Genomic DNA, 17726 nt, shown 5'->3' with positions numbered 1-17726 from the left:
TCAGACCCGGGGACTTCGCAGTCCATGGAAGGCGTAAATGTTTCGGCTAACTCAGAGGTTGAGCCGAGACGGGAAGCATTATCGGTAGATGTGATCATGGCAATATCGGACTTTGTAGATGCTGTCTCGGCAAACCCGGGGACTGCTCAGCCAGACCCGGGGACTTCGCAGTATCAGCTAGCCGAGACAAATGAGGAAGTGTTCACCCTTCGGGAGGTGCCCTCCTGGGTGCAGCCAATCATGTCTTATTTGTTAGAAGGAACATTGCTAGAGGATGAGACCTTGGCAAGGAAAATTCAGAGGAAATCGAAATCATATACAATCATCAACGCCGAGACATACAGAAGAAGTGTCACTGGAGTGTTGCAGCGCTGTGTGGAGCCAGCGGAGGGACAAGAAATTCTTCTGGACATTCACCAAGGAGAGTGTGGACATCACGTTTCGTCCAGAGCATTAGTAGCAAAAGCATTTCGGCACGGATTCTACTGGCCAAGCGCCTTGGATGATGCTGAAAACATAGTGAGGAGGTGCAACGTAATAAACTTACATGGAAAGAGCACAAATGTTTGTTTTATCTATTTGGGAGCGGCGGAGAATAATTTTATCGGACCTGGTCCGCAAATTCACCCCGTGGACCAACTTAAGCAACTGACACGTGTCATTTGTGGCAGTTCAGATCTAAAAATAGACATACAAATCACGTATTTTTTTTCTCTCCTCGCCATGTGTCATTTGCTGGAGTTGGTCCACGAGAATAAATTTACGGACCGAGTCCGATAGAATTATTTTCCTACGTAGTACTTTACTACTTTTTTACCGAATTAAAGCCAGGAGCTCACGAGACGCTCCACGCATTGAGGCAGTATGTGCCATGCGCGTCGCCCATATATCAGAGCCATACTGAATTGCTGCTATTAAATCTTGTAATATGTGGTCTACGTCCAGTACTCCTGGACTCCTGGTTATCTAAATCTTTTGTGACTATGTTAATACTAGAAGGATAAGACGCGCGTTGCCGCGTCCGTTCTAATACAATCGATGAGAAATAAGTATTTTTTAGTGAAACATATATATGTATCGGTAAAAATAATTATAAAATAGTACCACTCGGCTCACTCTTTTACAACACGATAAGTTAGACCTTCTCACATAAATATAGAGAAGTAGAGAAGAAAATCCAATTATATCAGTTGTAGCAAAGTTAGAAGTATATCGAGAACACATGACCCAAAAAAGGTTAAGCTCTCAAATACTTAGTTTGACGATCAGGATGCGACCATAATTATAAAAATATCATTAAAATTAAATGTCTACATGGTTCTATGAAGATTTTCACAAAATAATTGAACAAACTTTCGATAATGTATAGACAATGTATGATGTATATGATGAACATTGCAGACTCAAGAGATATATTAGTCAAGACTTTATTAATCATCGAGACCTCAAGAGGTCATTAATTTATTGTAATGAAATTAAGTAGACTTTGCAGACATAAATATTACAAAATCAGTAATAGCTGGCATAATTATGTCCCAAAAACATACATCAATTGGATCGAGTACAATTGATCGATATTATGTAAACAGAAGAATTCCACCGCTAGATACTAAATAGTGCACCAAAAAGAAAAGCAAAGTGAGACTTTAAACGGTTTATACCATCTTAATCTGTGAATCAGATTCAAATTACATAAAAAAAGTACTGACAAAAATAAATGGCATGAATGCCACTATTTTTTTAATATATATCTAAGTGCAGGATTGGAATGCTCATCTCGAGTTTGTCATGTTCGCTAAATGTTTAACAAGACACGCTCATTTATCATTTTACACTCATGAGTCGTGACTTTTCTGCACTCTAACTACTGCAGCGGAGGCTAGACACTCATAGGTTCTTTTCAGTGTATGTATCCAACCATCTACCAAATCACACGCAGTTGCTTACATAATCTGTCTCGTTCTCTAAATAATATAAGTGAGGGATAAGCAAATATAGAGAAAACGTTCAAAGATAAATACACACATCATCTTTCATTAATAATTAGGTGGCATCCAACAACGAGGTGTGTCTAACTCATCCTTCCACCCCCTTTCATCATCAAGTTTTTGCTCACGGTATGAACCGCAACTTCCACCACCACCGAGTCGGGCACCACTAACAGTAACAACGACATCGGCGGTCGATGCAAGAGATGACATGGGTATTCACATGCAACTACTGTGAGAGATATGTAGGAAGTCTTCCAGCCCACTAGTGTTGTGTGACCACCAGAATATGCACACCGACGAGGAGCGCACGTAGCTTGCAAGTTGACAATAGACTTGAGACGCGACATTGGGGACCGAGGTGCCCCGTATTCATTCCTAGGGGCTTGATGGAACAAAGGTGTGTGTGGAGAGACGGGAACATTTTACAATGGAATGACTATTTTTGGTAGAATACGACTCAAGGGAAGCAGATGGAGAGAAATGGTGTCACGTATAGGTTGCGTTATGCTATGGTGGGCGCTGGCGGCACAGAAAGTATAAGGGATAGAGTTTTAAACTCACTTTATCTCTTTTTTCTACAAATATCAGAACGATATATCCAGATTTCAGATTTGGCAAATAAAGCATACAACTAATTTACGTATTGTACGTGCAAGTTTTGTAAATTTTTTTTTTATTTTAGGCTACACAAAAAATGGAAATTTTGAGTAGCAAATGGATTTATTTTTCCTTTTTCACACCATATTTATTTTTGTGCAGCTGAAAATACCAAAGTTTTTACCGAAATTTTGGCAAATATATTCAAAACATGTGTATGTGTCCAACAATTTATTTTTTTGTAGGTGTGAACAATAAAGTGGTGTGTATGTATCCCACATATTTTATTGGTGTGAATTATAAAGTAAGAAATGAGTGGGGTCCATCGTGTGGTGTGGTGTCACTACCCTATTGGAGGACATGAGAAGAAAGGAGAGGGCAATGATTCTAGGGGGATTGTATATGTAGAGATGTTATGTATATCATTAAATTGTTGATATATATACAAATATTTGCTACCTAAATTATTTTAATTTTTTATCATTATTTACCAAAACGACTATAAGGTCATAGCCCGCTATAGCCGGGTTATAGCCTCAGAGATTGTCGGGGCTAAATGCAATAACCGGCTATTTTAAACTATGGATATTATGTGTCTATTTTTTCTATGATCATGAATTATGTTTACATGTGGGGTAAGAAAACTTGAGAAGCACGTGCGGCTTAACTACACAGAATTTTATTTCCCGTTACAACGCACGGGTTTCCTACCGATGATATAAGTATGCAGGGGGCACATAACCAAACACGCATGTTGTTTACGCCCGCACACCCTAAAACCATCAACGCAGGCAACCACCTCGAAACCAAAATGACTCAAATCCTGTATCAACCCACCAGGCTCAATTGGGCCATGATTTAAGAAAAAATAAGAAAAATAAATCATATGAGTTTTGGACTAAGGGCTGAGCGACGGCCCTGCATTACACCATATGGAAAATACACTACGCAGCTAGCCTACAGATGACGAAGAATACGTTCACTGGTAACATTTCACAATTGGACAAGGAACATTTTTCAAACTTTGCGCCCAAAACTAAATTTCTCTTATAACATGAATGTACTCGCTGGGTTAGCGAAGTAACGCCTTCTACGCTTGGATGGTTCTGTACTACTGCCCTGACTGAAAAGACTCTGTAATATGGTGGGAGCCACATGCACAGGTTCTCCGGACACGCGGACATAGAGGTGCCTATCAAGCGTCAGCTTTTTCAATATGGTCCTGCATGTCTGCAAAAATTATGAAGGAAATGTAATGAGGCAAAGATTAGCGTCGATCTTTCAATTGTTGATGATACTGGCACACATAGACAAAGTAGGGCACCATACCTGAGGATTCAATACTTCCATCTGATGGATAACATCCTCCTGACACAACAACAGCAAAGCATACAATCAAAACTCTAGAATAACAATGCTGAGAGATAAAGCGAACCATAAAGCGAACGGGAATGCGATTCTTGAGTACATAACATACTACAAAAGAAATATGCGACTTTTTGTAAGTGCCAAGTGTCACCATTTAAAAATGGTTACAGCTGCAGCCACGTGCACTCTGGATTTTTTTTCTCGAACAGTAAGAAAGGACACAAGCACAATAAAGTAGTTTGCGTCTCGTGTATTAGGATTACGTTTTTATAAAGCAGGGTGTTCTTTCGCAGAACCATTTTATAAACAAGTTCTTTGCAGTTATAAGGATTGTGAAAAGGTAAAGCAAGTTCTCTTGTGGATCTTAATAACATAATGCTTGGTCAAAATCATGACAAAACACAATTTATTAATATGAATTAGGGTCAATCCAAGAAATTCACAACTTGCTATGCTACACAAAATTCTCCCAGTTCATAAAAAGCAGATATAACTGACAAAAGTAGATACACACCTCTACTATTCCTGGGTACTGCATGACGTAGCCAATAATACGACGAGTTAAACCTTCGTAGACGGTACTATTTGTACTGCCGTCACCATTTATCCATGGTAATATAGGGTGATAGATATGCCTTTCACAAGCATGGCGGCAATCACTCTCCCTGCTGTCTTCTGATGGAGTAGACATTGCTTCCTTATCTCCTGGATTTTGACTGCACGTATGAGATGAGCTCGACTTGCGTTGAACACTAAGAACTGTGACAGTGTGCCCATCACCAAGCATTTTTACAGTTCCCTGCTCACTAGACATGGCATGCTTCTCTTTCAGTATATTTTCCGCGCCTCCAGTCTCCCCTAATTGAGAAGCTGGATCTCGTGAACAGCTGCAGTTGCTGTATTCTGCAAGTGTGCTTAGATGATACTTTGATTTATGTAATGAGTCAACGATCTGGAAACCATCATACGCATTGACCTACAAAGCAATTGAGCACACATGGTGACTCCCATATGAATAAACAGGAATGAAATTACAGAAGCCATGGACAGCTTCTAATTTACGAAGTGATGAAATAAACAGGGATGAAATAACAGAAGCCATGGACAGCAATTGAGCACACATGGTGACTCCCATATGAGTAAACAGGGATGACATAACAGAAGCCATGGACAGCTTCTAATTTACGAAGTGATGCATTGCTCCAACAACTCAAGGCTTCATCTCAAAAAGGAAAATAACACACATCAAAGTGTGAACAGTCCATTTGGCTGCTGAAGATCAGCCAAGTACATAGAACCACTAAAATCCTTAAAAGGCAAAGGTAAAACACTGGGTTTTAGAACGCTGCGTGGTCTGCACTTGGCTTTTCTCCATCTTACCACATCCGAAGTGCCTAGCATGTACAAGATCCTACATTGTCTCACATGCATTAAGCAGATATATGCCCCCTCTGTTATTTTTTATTTATTGTCTCGTAGATCAGCAAGGTCGCCAATAGACATGCTTGTCAAATATGAAACCATTTTCATTTGACAAGCCAAATAGTTTACGAATATTAGGAGTCAAAACATCAAAACTTTGACAGGACGTATTGGACGACGGAACATTAAATAGGACAGATGGAGTACCATTTATATACCGCCATCAATTAAGTTTAGAACAAACAAATATCAGAGTATCAGTACGAGAAGTATCTGAATTGAAAGCTAAACTTTCCTCATTTTAGTTTCATGTTTTCTCAGTTATTTCACTGGCATGATCATAAGTTGTAGCAGAGTCCTACAACCAACAGCAGACCTACATTTTTCTTAACTATGTTACCATCTACAAATTTCTATACATAGGAAGAAACAATATGTACATGGGTAACAAGAATACAAGATTATACCAAAACACAGACACAATAAATAGTCACACCTAGGAGTAGAATGAAGTGAATTTCAGTTATCACCTTGATAAACACTAATAAATCTGTAGATAAATATCTAGACAACTAGTCTACTATACACAAGTTTACAGCTTTACCTCCATGGCCAGATGAAATCTCTTGAGTGTATGAACAATCACATCAATTAACCGTGTGCCTGCAGTGCATAAGATCAAACAGGAATGAATTATACCTCCCCAAAACAAAGACTGTACCTTATGCAAATGTTTATTCATGAGACAGCAGGTACCTAATGGGTGCAATTCCTGTGACAATTCTGTCAGATTAACTCCTCCTTCGCCACCTTGATGAATAACACAAAATGCATTTCTGAACAGATCAGAAGACAATATGCATGATTCAGTTTGATTACAAGATGATGACTGTAACTGATCAGCATATGTTTTCATAGCATCCCAAGGCCATCCGTTATAAGAGTTTTCCAACTGAGATTCAGACAGCATACGCCGACATGAACCGGAGTTATTTAAATACAGTAACGTGTTCTGGCTCTCAGCCTGAGCATCAACATCATTTCTGCTCATTTCCCTGGCTGAACTAAAAATAAGGCACTCTTCGTCATGTAACACTTGCGTGAGATGGCTTGTTTGAATTTCCTCTTGATTTAGAGCAACTTGGATACCAGAGAAACCTTTCTCGCGGCGATAACAAGGTTTGTGTTTCTTAGTTGCACTGCTTTCCTGTTCCACCATATCAGCCTTGCGTTTGTGAATGGCATCGTACAGTCCACTGGAATCTTCAACCAAAGAATTAGAGCCATTAGGCCCATCAGTGTCACCAACTCCTTCGCTTGGCAAGGAAGGTGAAATGGACAACTCTCCTAACCAAGCCAGAGAAAAGAGATGAACAATTTCCCCACATTCTACTTCTGGATACAAATAAATTCTATCATCAGTAATGTTCTTTTGCTGCCTTATAAGCCATTTAGAAAATTCAGAAGCCTTTTTTCCTGAACCAAATGGGAAGGGTGACTGAGAAGCCTCTAAGAAGAATTTCCGTGAAAGGGTGTATGGCTTTGTTCCATTTCCACTAACCTGCAAAGCATGGGGAGGAGTATGAACAACGATACAAATTGGGAGAGAGTATGAATAAAAGCACAAAAACTGATGTCTTAAATCAAATTACACTTAAATCAATCTGCCTGCTACAGCTCATTACAGAACTGAATGAACCCTATCATTCCTTAGGTTGATGACAGTGAAGACACAGAATAGACTAATGATCATTTGCAGATGTTAGGAAAAAAGATTATTCAACGTAGCTCCACTGCAAACTCAAGTGCTTATACCACAGTAACAGCTGTAAATTTTGAACTACACGACATAAACATAAGTGTGTGCAGCACTGATCACCACATAAATAAATCGAGACGACGTTTGGGCAGGCAATCACATTTGAATATTAAGATTTCGGCTTTAGAATGAATTTCCAGTTATCAACATGAGAACCCAACATGTACTTCAAAGATGCACCCCGACCGAAAGCTTATATTTGTAGATGTTGGTTATGAAGTTACTTTCCTAATGGGGGTTTGTGATAGGACCATGTTTCAGACGAAAGTATAATTCTTGTGATTGTAAACCATAGTTACCAAACTTTAAATCCTATGAAACTGCTATTTCTAGGTACGACTATCTCTATAGTTTTCTCACAGCAAGAAATGAGAGAAAAACGTCTAGGTTCACATGCAATGAACCAAGAGCTGAGCTGAGTTCAGCATACTGAGGAATAGTAGAGACTGGATAAAACTGCATAAGTTAGCAAATACTAACCGTGAACTTCTTCTCGTTGAGAAAGGAAAAGGCAGCGACAATTTCACTCTCTGAATATAGCTGGAGAGTTGCCGTTAAAGAAGCTTGTACTTCTGATCCTGATGATGTGCTGAGAAAAACCAACTTCAGAAGCTCTATCGCATTTGCAACTGCTAAGGATTTGCATCCATCTCTTCTAGTAATTTCATCTTTGTTGACCTTAATGACCTTTTCATGAGATATACACGGTACGTCCACGCTTTTACTTGCATGCGATGCATTTGAATGTCTAGACAACTTTGCAGGTTCACGTGATCCAGTTTCTGGAATTACAGTGGTTGTACTTGTTGCACCTTGCATAACCTGATTAATTTAAGGTGAAAGACTGGTATTAAATAAGACATAGGTTGGCAGTCGAGATTAAATAGACAATTACTTACCAGCTCTTCGTGCCCACTTGGAATTTCCTCATTGACATTATTATCATTATTGCTCTTTGCATTATTATGCATAACTTCCCTGATCTGGTTCAACTTTTCTACTCGAATGAATTTAAGGACTTCATCAAGTGCATTTTTTATTTCCGGATCTTCAAAATAATCCCAATTTAATATCTCAGAATCTGAATCTTCACAGTTCCCATGGCTAGAATTGGAAATATGGGAATGGCATTCGCTCACTTTCGATCTCCTTCCCTCTCTGAGAAGGCTACATATTCTCATTACAGCTTTTCTAACATTTATGTTTTTATTTAAGTATGCCATCCTTTTACGACATGTATGTGGTGCAGCTGGAAGATCAGAGATAGAGTTCCAATAACATTTGGGTCCGCGTGCTGCACAAAATCTAGTGTATACCATCAGCAGTTTTCTGCAGATAATAAAACTAATCAGGCTCAGCATCATTGAAAACATTGTTTAGCTCTAATGGCAAGGTCTACCGTGGATACAGAATGAAACTATACCTGTTAGACTCATACGTCCACTGGAATTTTTTACCAGCGGATGTGGATGATGCAGAAATGCTCCCTGGTACTTCCTCATCCTGGGTAGACTGGGCTGGTAGCTTTCCAGCAGAACCACTGGCTTGTAATTTTTGTTTAATAAGCCTTAGGGTAACCTTATTAGATCTTTTCCTTTTCTGACAGATCGATCCAGAACTAGCTCCTTGCTGCTTCTGAGTCGCGTGAAACCTGGGCTGTCTATTCTGAGAGGACGAAACACACAGCACCTACATTAATAGAAAAAGAAGTTGCTAGTCAGAAATACTGAATATGAACTATAAACGAAACAGATCAGACATAACAATATTTTAATAAGGATAATTAAACAATCAGACTAGTGATGGAGAGGATGGTTGGTCAAACTTGTCAAACTTTACAAAGTTTCACTTTGACTAACCCAGAACACAGGGTTATTAAAAACGGAGGGGGTAATTAATATTGGTCAAAATATGCCTTCCACGTACATGATTGCCCAGTTTTCCTGAATATGGACTGCCCAAAATCACGAAGTGAAAAGGGACTAACACAGAAGTTAAATAAATAAATAGTGCAGAGCAAGGTCAAATGCTTATCAGACTGGTCGTGCAGATCACTAGATGAAGATGGAGGGAAATTCAAAAGCATACCTGCTCTACAGAGAGATTCAACTCTCTTGCAATTACAAGACAATCTTTGAAAGGAATTCTTCCCTCCTCACTAATGTTCACAATACGCTTTTGTAACTCCAGCCGTTGCTCCATAGTCATCACTCTACGAGAACTCCATGAACGAGGATGAGAAACCTGCAAGAAACAGGGTATGATATAGAACTCAATAAGCTAGAAGAACGGCAGACGCCAGACAATATTGTTTGAAGCAGATAATGATGGGTTTCCAGAGTACATATTGGAAAAAAAAGGGAAATCAGTAAATGCTTGCAGGTGACAATGTATATGGTCAAGAAGAATGTAGAAGCAAGGAATTAGAAAGCACAAATCAGTATGAAGATATCAAGAACCTGGAAAGCAAATTAAAGAACTCTGATACTGACTAGAGTTAGGCAGCAGCAATGAAGCACTCAATCATGCATACTCATGGAGCAGTTAACAGCAACAGCGGTGGCGAAATATGATATGAGTTCGTATAGAGGGTAAAATTGGAAAGCAACAAAACTAACAAACAAGACGTCATTGCACATCCAAATGAGCAGGAACATTCTTTGTGAGGGTATAAAAAGCATATGACCATTTGAAATGGTAACAGGTAGACCAAAAGTACAATGTTACTACTATGAGATAATATTGCAACGATGTATAGCAATGATTACAAACCTCAGGTACAGAGCAGCCAGGGAAGGCACTCAATGGTTCAGCAAAGCCAGCTGTTAAATAGCAGTACTCTAATGTTTCCCAGTAAGCACCAACAAACTCCTGCTTTGAAAGCACAAAATCGTGCCGAATTTTTGGATGATGATTCACATTAACGTAGGATGGTGGAAGGATTCTTCGTGTAGGTTCCTCAATGTAAGGCCTGAGCTCCATTGCATGTGTAGGCACAGCGTCTGATGGTACACCCCACTCATCTACAGGTTCTTTTGCAAATTGGACCAACTAGCAAATATAGCCACACAAGTGCAGAACTGAGTCAATACAAATACGCTCCATCCTAGTGAAATAAGATATCATGCAGTCTGAAATGCAACAATCATGAACTTGACTTCGCAAAATAAGAACATGCAGCAGGCAAATATCAACCTAAAATAACTTCATCTTTGTATTCTTCTTACCTTAGTTTGAAAAAAAACACTCAAGTTTCTAAATTCTCGCAATGTTAACTGCAACCACTAAAGAGAAAGAACATTACCTTGAGCTTATCTAAAATGTTAATTAAGCGTGAGAGTCGGCCCTTGGCATGAGTATCCATGAGCTGGTTGTATTCCTTGGGAGGAATTTCTGAAAGCACTTTAGTTATCATGTTATCGATCTTCTTCGCTGATCCCACAACTTGTAGAAAAAGTTCGATAGGCATTTCATTAATAGCTGCTGCCATTGAAAATAAAAGACATGATTGATTAAGGTCCTTGTCATGATGCTCTCCTTTGGAATAACCAGATGGCATGCAGCAATTTGGCAAACCACTAACATAAATCCACAGAAATTTATGGAACAGCTTCGCCCGAATCATTTTCGCACCTCTGAATCCATTGGCATACATAGCTTCTGTTACTGATGATTTGTTATCTTTAACTCTACGTGAAATCATCAGACGGGGAATAACCGTCTTATGTTGATTTTGCTTCACTTTAGCTGCTGCACCAGAACGAATTTCAGTATCAAAGTTCCGTTGTCTGATCCTAATTTGATGCACCAGTTCCGCTGACAAGTCGCCAACAGAATAATGCAGTATTACATCAATGAGACGACTGCGAGTGTAGTTTGTAACCAGAGGGACACTAACTTTGATACATTTACAGCTGCCCTCTTGCTGAAGCTTATTCAAAGTGCGAGCCAATGTCTTCCTATCCATCATTTCTCCATTTCCCTTTTCGAGCCTCTCTAACCATTTATGTAATTCCACCTTTAGTACAAACCTCTTTTTCTGCAAAAGAGACGAGGGTGTTACAGAACAATGGAAGGCAACCAGTCATGCAAGGGTGCACGGTCAACATGTGCATCCACATGACTGTGCATACACAAAAGAACAAACGATGATGGTCCTTGCGAGTCGGACTGAGATAAAACTATCAAGTGCTTCATTCATTACAAATAAAAACAATGAAGAGGAACAAATAAATGATAACATGAAACATTGTAAAGAATAAGAGGATATTAGTATTGTATGTTCTTATAAACTGTACAATTGCACAAAGTTATGGTTTCAATTGCATTTACCGAGCTCATGTATGCAATAGTGATGCAGCTAGAAGTATGTAAATAGGACACAGACAATATTAACACTCCTGTGAAGTGCATCAAGTCGAGAGCAAGATAACCTTCATGCCTTGATGCCACAGATCAAGCACTTAGTCTCCGAGAGGTATAAGAACAGTAATATACGACATTTGTATTTTAACAGATGGTTCATATGAATAAAATGGATGACGGATACTTAGCAGGCAACCTTCAACATGTGTAAAATCCTTCTTTGCCGTTGATCATCAGAAGTTGAAGAGGGGAACCGATGCCTCTTGTTACGACCCAAAGCAAGTGTATCTACAAGAGAAGAGAAAACATGTGATTATCTACATTGAAGTGACCTCTTTTGGGAGGAGGTTGCCCAAAGGGCTTATAGCATAGGCGAGGGGCTTTTGCAAGCCTTTTTTGCAAATATTTTTTCTATTCTATCTAATTGGGTGGCAGGATCGACTGCCTTAAAACTCAAAAAAAAACCAAAATAGTGACCAGTATTTTCTCTCTGCAATCTATCCATATGACCAGAACATGTGGCTTTGCGCAAGTTAATCATTTTATTAGTAAGTCCCTCATGTACTTTGAGATTCAAAATTTGTGTACAAACATTTATTCAGAACGAAAAAATATTGGTTGACTGGCACAAAAGTGGTACCAACTGATTCAAATCTGAAAGTTCTTTAATGTAACCATATGGTTTTACAGTTGCTATTAATATTCTGTAAAAGAAATTAATGGTCAAGATTAAATAAGACCATTCTAAGTCAAACCACGCCTTAGAAAAAAACAATGCAGACAAAAAGGGTCACATATAAGTCAAAACAGGAAATTGTTCGCAAAATCAAGATTGACACTTTACCTCTTTTTGGCTGAAAAAGGTGAGCCCACATAATAAACTTTATTAAGAGAAAAAATAATCACAAGAGAAGGGGAGCGTACACCGGAGCAAAAGGTTACAGACTGTCTAGCCAACTAATGAGGGGGGCTCTATAATGATCCTTCATTCTGTAAGAAAGAAGGAAAATGTCCCTTTTGAAAGAGAAGGACCGAGGGCACAAACTAGTTAATACATTGTCAACAAAAATAGCGTTCCTAAGCTTCTCGATAGACCAAGTTGCAGTAGCAAAAGCTTCCATGAAGGTTTGTTATAAATGAGTTTGGCAGAAGAGAGCATGGCAGTAAAATCCTGATCATCATTGAGCTTGCTGAGTGGGGACATATTAGGTGGCTATTGCCTAAATGTTGCAAATGTGTGAAAATCATGACTAAAAAGTTTAAACTATCTGAAAATATAGGGGAAGCCGTGTTCTAAATCTCTGCAAATCTCATTGTATTAAGTGAACAGAGATTGCACTGTTCACAAAGTATATGCCTTTTTCAATCTCACAAATGCAATTGATTTGATCTTCACTTTTGCATGTTTTTAGCACATACTGTTCCATATGTACAATAAATTTGGGAACTCATGCACATGATTTTTTCGTATCTATGAGCTATCGAAACTCAAACTTCAAATCTAAAGATAATTCGAGTTCTAGACAGTAGCACGGCACAAATAGTAATCTTATGGCAGCGTGTAGTTCCCAAACAAATTTAAAGCACAGAGTCTTAGAGAATACACAGTTAGCAACAAAAATTTAGATAGCTTTACCTTTTTTGACTCCAAGACAAGCTTCATGGTTGCTTTGGAGGTAATGTCCAACTGGTTCATCGTGGCATTCCTCTTCAAACATGAATTTGTTATTAACAACAAGGTCACCATGCAGGCTATCAGGTCCTCTAGATGGAACTAGTGACCATCCATTGGAACAGCTGGCATTATCATCTGGGAGCCTCTCGATACTTTGCAGATCAGTAGCAGATTTGTAGTGCAGGAAATCTTGTTTAGTCCAAACTCGGTCCTGAGATATCTTACGTTTAACTTCACGGACCAAAGTCAAATTTAATCTTTCGCACATGGATGACACACGTTCATGAAGCTTTCTTGAATTCTTGTGCCCAAGACGTTTGCCAAGCTAATTGGATGTTATATGAGAACATGAGTTAATATTCAAGAAATTTAAAAAGTAAGATGCCACAGTAGATGCGATAAACAATGCAAATCCATATTGCATAACGATGTGTATCAAAGCTACCCTATATATTCAACCCCCACATACTGTTGAGTTCATAGTGCAAGATTGTTTTGCCGCATGGAGCTATGTTTACCACAATCAGATGAATATTGTATTGCCAAGAACATACCATAAACAAAAAATCATGTGTCATTTAAGTGGGGAATAAATGAAAACTCAGATAAATTTGCTAAAGGCCATGCAGTTAGAAACAAGAAAAAAAGTTGTCCCACTGTATATGAGCAAGGAACAAGCCACAAATAAGTCTGCTAATAAACATTAAGACACCCATTTATATCCAATTATGCCACAAACAATGGACGGCACTACGATTAAAAAAAATTAACAGCTGTGGGTAGCAAACTAGCAATGGGTAGCCTGCAGGCTTCTATACATGTTGTGTTGCTGATAGTATTACAAACGTAGAAAGTTCTCATTATCAAATCTGTTATAACACATCAAAAAATTAGTTCTAAACCCCATTTTTAGTCCCACTAAAGGTAAAAAAATGAGGTTTATTAAAGTTGTCCCACTAACGTTGGAAGTTCTCACTATCAAATACTAGCAATGCAAACCATATAGGTATTGAGAAAGATATTTAAGTGGATAAACACTATCAATTCTATTATAACATAAAAAAATAGGTTTAAAACCAAAGTAGGCTGCAAAAAAATAGTTTTCAGGAGCTGTTCTACTCCTATCCTGACATCAGAAATTATTGATATCCACCAAGTTGCTAAATTAACTAAGCAGTTGCTAAAACAACAAATCTGTCAGTATTTCCATCTGGTAAGTACTATCCAAACTCAAGTATTCAACTATCAGAACACAGGAGGACAACATGTATGTGTTATAACTAGAAATGAAGCAGACTAGCACTGCAGTGCGAAGAAATATAGAAGGCAGTATCAATTTTCTGAAGGAATGTAGCGCACCGTGTTGCGAAATTGGAAGGTTCAGAGAAGTACCTCAACAAGAGTAATACCTTTTGACCCTTGAGCTTTGATCATATCATATATACACATATCTAATGGAAGCTCCATGACTTGATCAGTTGCCTGGTGTTTCTGGCCAATTTTGTAGTCTGGGATTGTACTTCTCGGTTGAAACTCAACTGGATCAAATTTCTTCAACAGGCGTAAACAGCGAACAACCTGAAAAGAGTCTCGCTAGTTGGTTGACAAAGTACGCAATACAACAGAGTAGTCCCTCCGTCACAAAATATAAGGCGCACTATTTTTTATGTGGTCTTTGATGCTCATTGACCACTAATATACACTAATTAATATGAATGAGAATGTATAAATGGTATCGTTGGATTCATCTTGCAAAATTATTTCATCTCGTATATTACTATACTAATTTTATGGACATATTATAAATAAAAATCATGGTCAAACATGTACGGTGTTGACCAGCGAAATTTAAGGTCGCTTTATACTTTGGGACGGAGGGAGTAATAGATTACAGCATGAGTGTAGCATGGCAGCTGAATATTCTGTGAAGTCTTACACCAAATATTATTATATAGGCAATACATAGTCAAGCTACAATTATAAGTTCTTAGTTAGCTATCCATGGTTTTGGTTGTTTTTTAAATATGCATGACTGTATCTGCTGCCATGCTGGTCTCTAGTCTGGCCTTTCCTGTCTTCAAATTGGAGGGTAATGTCTTGGCTCTGAGGTTACAGCTACACCACCTGCTCTGCTTCTGTTTGATTTATAAAACACAAACCTCGGACCTGGGGGGAAGGGGGGGCTATCGCACCATTGAGCTAAGACAAAATGCAAATTTCTCGTAGGACCTGAACAAGGGTATTGAATAGTGCTGGTAACTGTAACTAATATGGTCTAGCACTCTACCGTTACTGGAGATTGCAGGAAGAAAAGACTTCCAACAGACAGATGGTTTGTTAACTACAAATTCAAATCTTCAAATTCCAGCTCTTGACGGGAAGCACCAAGAACCACAAAAATGATCTCAAAATATATTATACAATGACACAAGTAATAACTTAAAATTACTTTCAAACATGAGGAAACATTAGCATCACCTTATCATCAACTTCGGCACTGAATTCTTCGACAAGCTGTGCGTCTATTAGCTTATGCAATACCTGAAGAAAAAGAAGTCACAAAACAATCTATGAAGAGGGAAACCGGAAAGTAGAGAATATATGCAGTACACCATCATAAATATACTTACATTTCTCCATGCTCTATGTCCATTTGCCATCTTGTAATCTAAATGAATTTTTATGTCTGACACAACAAGAGCCTATCCGGAAATAACTGCACCAGGTCAGCAAGCGTGCAATCATAAACGAAATACAACAGGGTATCAAATGGAAAAAAGGTAAGAGTTGACCTTTCCACTGGCATTTTCAAGTTTGTCACATATGGCTTCCATTGCTGGAAGATAATCATGAACGGATATGTCATTCTTGAAATTTACACCAAAAGCTCCATCTTCTTGCAAAGCATCTATATTGGCCTCTTCATTGGGTTCATTAGTCCCCAGCTCTGTAATCTCAATTCTTTGGTGTGAATTCATGTTCATGCCTTTGGCATATCGGGACAGATATAGTGAGTTGGTGCTAGTAACCTTCTTATTCCGTGAAGCCTCAGCCCCATTGTCTTTACCCTTTATGATAGTTTGTTGGCTAACTATCAACCGTTGTGATGCAAGGCTCTTTACAATAAAATGAAAGTTCTTTGGTTGCATGTCCAATTTCTGGGCTAGATCTCTCTGTGTTACACAAGAAGTCCTATGGCAAAAAGTAAACAGGAAGATGCATATTATTGCAGGCGCTGCTATTAAAGTCATAATATCTTATTGCCTATTTGCAAACACATTATGAAAACAAAAGACAAGTTACCAACCAAAGAATAAAAGGCCAATAATTATCATGTTGGAAAAAATTTATTATGCTAATTTACAGATATAATGTGTGCCGATGTTCAAAAGCATTTGTAGCGTAATAACAATTCAATGTTTAATATGCAATACACCCTTAGACGTCGGCGGTTAAATTTGAGAAAATGAACTTTAAGCTACCTATAAACTTGGCAACTGAGACACTGGACCTCAAACTTTTAGCAGTCGACTTTAAGCAAAACAAACCTACCACATGACTTGGTTAAACTTAAGAAACAGACTTTAAATGTGCTAAAGTTAGCCAATGTGCCAATGTGGGACTAAAACTTATTTGGCTGGCAAAGAGTGATAGTAAGTACGAGAGAGAGAGAACCTGGCTTCCCCGATATATTCTAGCGTCTTCCTCTGCGTGTCAGATAGCCTCGAAGAGGAGTGGCGGTGGTCGTACAGCCCGAGGAAGTTGTCCCTGAGATCCGGGGTGGCGAGCAGTAGAGCGCCACGCCGCTCGGCCACCTCCACGTCCTTGTCCGGCAATTGGACGAGCCGTGGCGGCTCACCCTCCACGAGGTTGATGACAGGGAGCGCCATGAGACGGGCAAAGAGGACGCGCTTGACGGGTAGGTCGGGGGGGAGGCCGGCCACCTGGAACGCGCCGGAGAGTGCGGGCCAGAGGTCTGCCACTGGGAGGCCGACAGAGAGGCGGGCACACACCTCCTCCAACGCCGCCGAGACGAGCGCATCCATGCCACCCCACCCCAGTGCAAATCGATCGAGAAAGTAGAGCAAAGCAAGACAGAGCAAAACGGAATCTTTCCTTACCCTTCAGGCCTCGTTCGGTTGCTCCCAGCCCGGCCGGTATTGGGCCACAATCCGCGTGGTTACACAGGTGTTGGGCCCCCGGGGGTTAAACACCGGCCCACGTCTAAAACGCGTTCGGTTAAACCGCGCCGGTTTTCTACACCATCGGGTTTTGCCCCAAACCTCTCCATTCAACCGGTTTTTAGAAACACGAGGGTCGGTCCGTGGATTTCATCCCGAGCGACGCGAGCGATACGAGCTTCCACGACACAGCGACAGCGGCGGCGGCGGCGACGGCTTGACCGGAGGGGACGGTGGCCGGCTGGACGAGAGCAACTCCACCACACACGCTTCCCTTCCTCGACGCTGAAGCCGCCACGGAGGCCGAC

The 17726-nt window shown here is 39.6% G+C and overlaps 1 protein-coding gene across 1 annotated transcript; it reads right to left on the bottom strand.

The window, feature by feature from the left end:
* Positions 1 to 3578: 3578 nt before the first annotated feature.
* On the bottom strand, positions 3579 to 17370 carry LOC124669698. Its single transcript, XM_047206260.1, has 18 exons — positions 16913 to 17370; positions 16030 to 16429; positions 15868 to 15939; positions 15716 to 15778; positions 14630 to 14815; positions 13199 to 13562; positions 11759 to 11850; positions 10502 to 11236; positions 9970 to 10248; positions 9286 to 9441; positions 8621 to 8886; positions 8097 to 8526; positions 7678 to 8019; positions 6135 to 6939; positions 5983 to 6041; positions 4471 to 4932; positions 3918 to 3956; positions 3579 to 3818 (listed from the first exon to the last, which is right to left on the bottom strand). Exons 1-18 carry the CDS (start codon positions 17281 to 17283, stop codon positions 3636 to 3638), a joined length of 5304 nt encoding a protein of 1767 aa, XP_047062216.1. The 5' UTR covers positions 17284 to 17370; the 3' UTR covers positions 3579 to 3635.
* Positions 17371 to 17726: the final 356 nt, after the last annotated feature.

Source organism: Lolium rigidum, chromosome 7 (assembly GCF_022539505.1).
Source record: "Lolium rigidum isolate FL_2022 chromosome 7, APGP_CSIRO_Lrig_0.1, whole genome shotgun sequence".
In the NCBI taxonomy this organism is placed as follows: domain Eukaryota; kingdom Viridiplantae; phylum Streptophyta; class Magnoliopsida; order Poales; family Poaceae; genus Lolium; species Lolium rigidum.
The sequence above is the reverse complement of the archived record's forward strand: the minus strand, read 5'-3'. Positions and strand labels throughout refer to the sequence as shown.

Excerpts from the sequence above, each read along its gene's own strand:
- LOC124669698 (XM_047206260.1), bottom strand. The coding sequence starts at position 17,283 with ATGGATGCGCTCGTCTCGGCGGCGTTGGAGGAGGTGTGTGCCCGCCTC. Across the intron at positions 14,816-15,715 it reads GTGCCGAAGTTGATGATAAG|GTTGTTCGCTGTTTACGCCT; the intron begins GTGATGCTAATG and ends GACTCTTTTCAG. Across the intron at positions 10,249-10,501 it reads ACATTTTAGATAAGCTCAAG|TTGGTCCAATTTGCAAAAGA; the intron begins GTAATGTTCTTT and ends TATATTTGCTAG.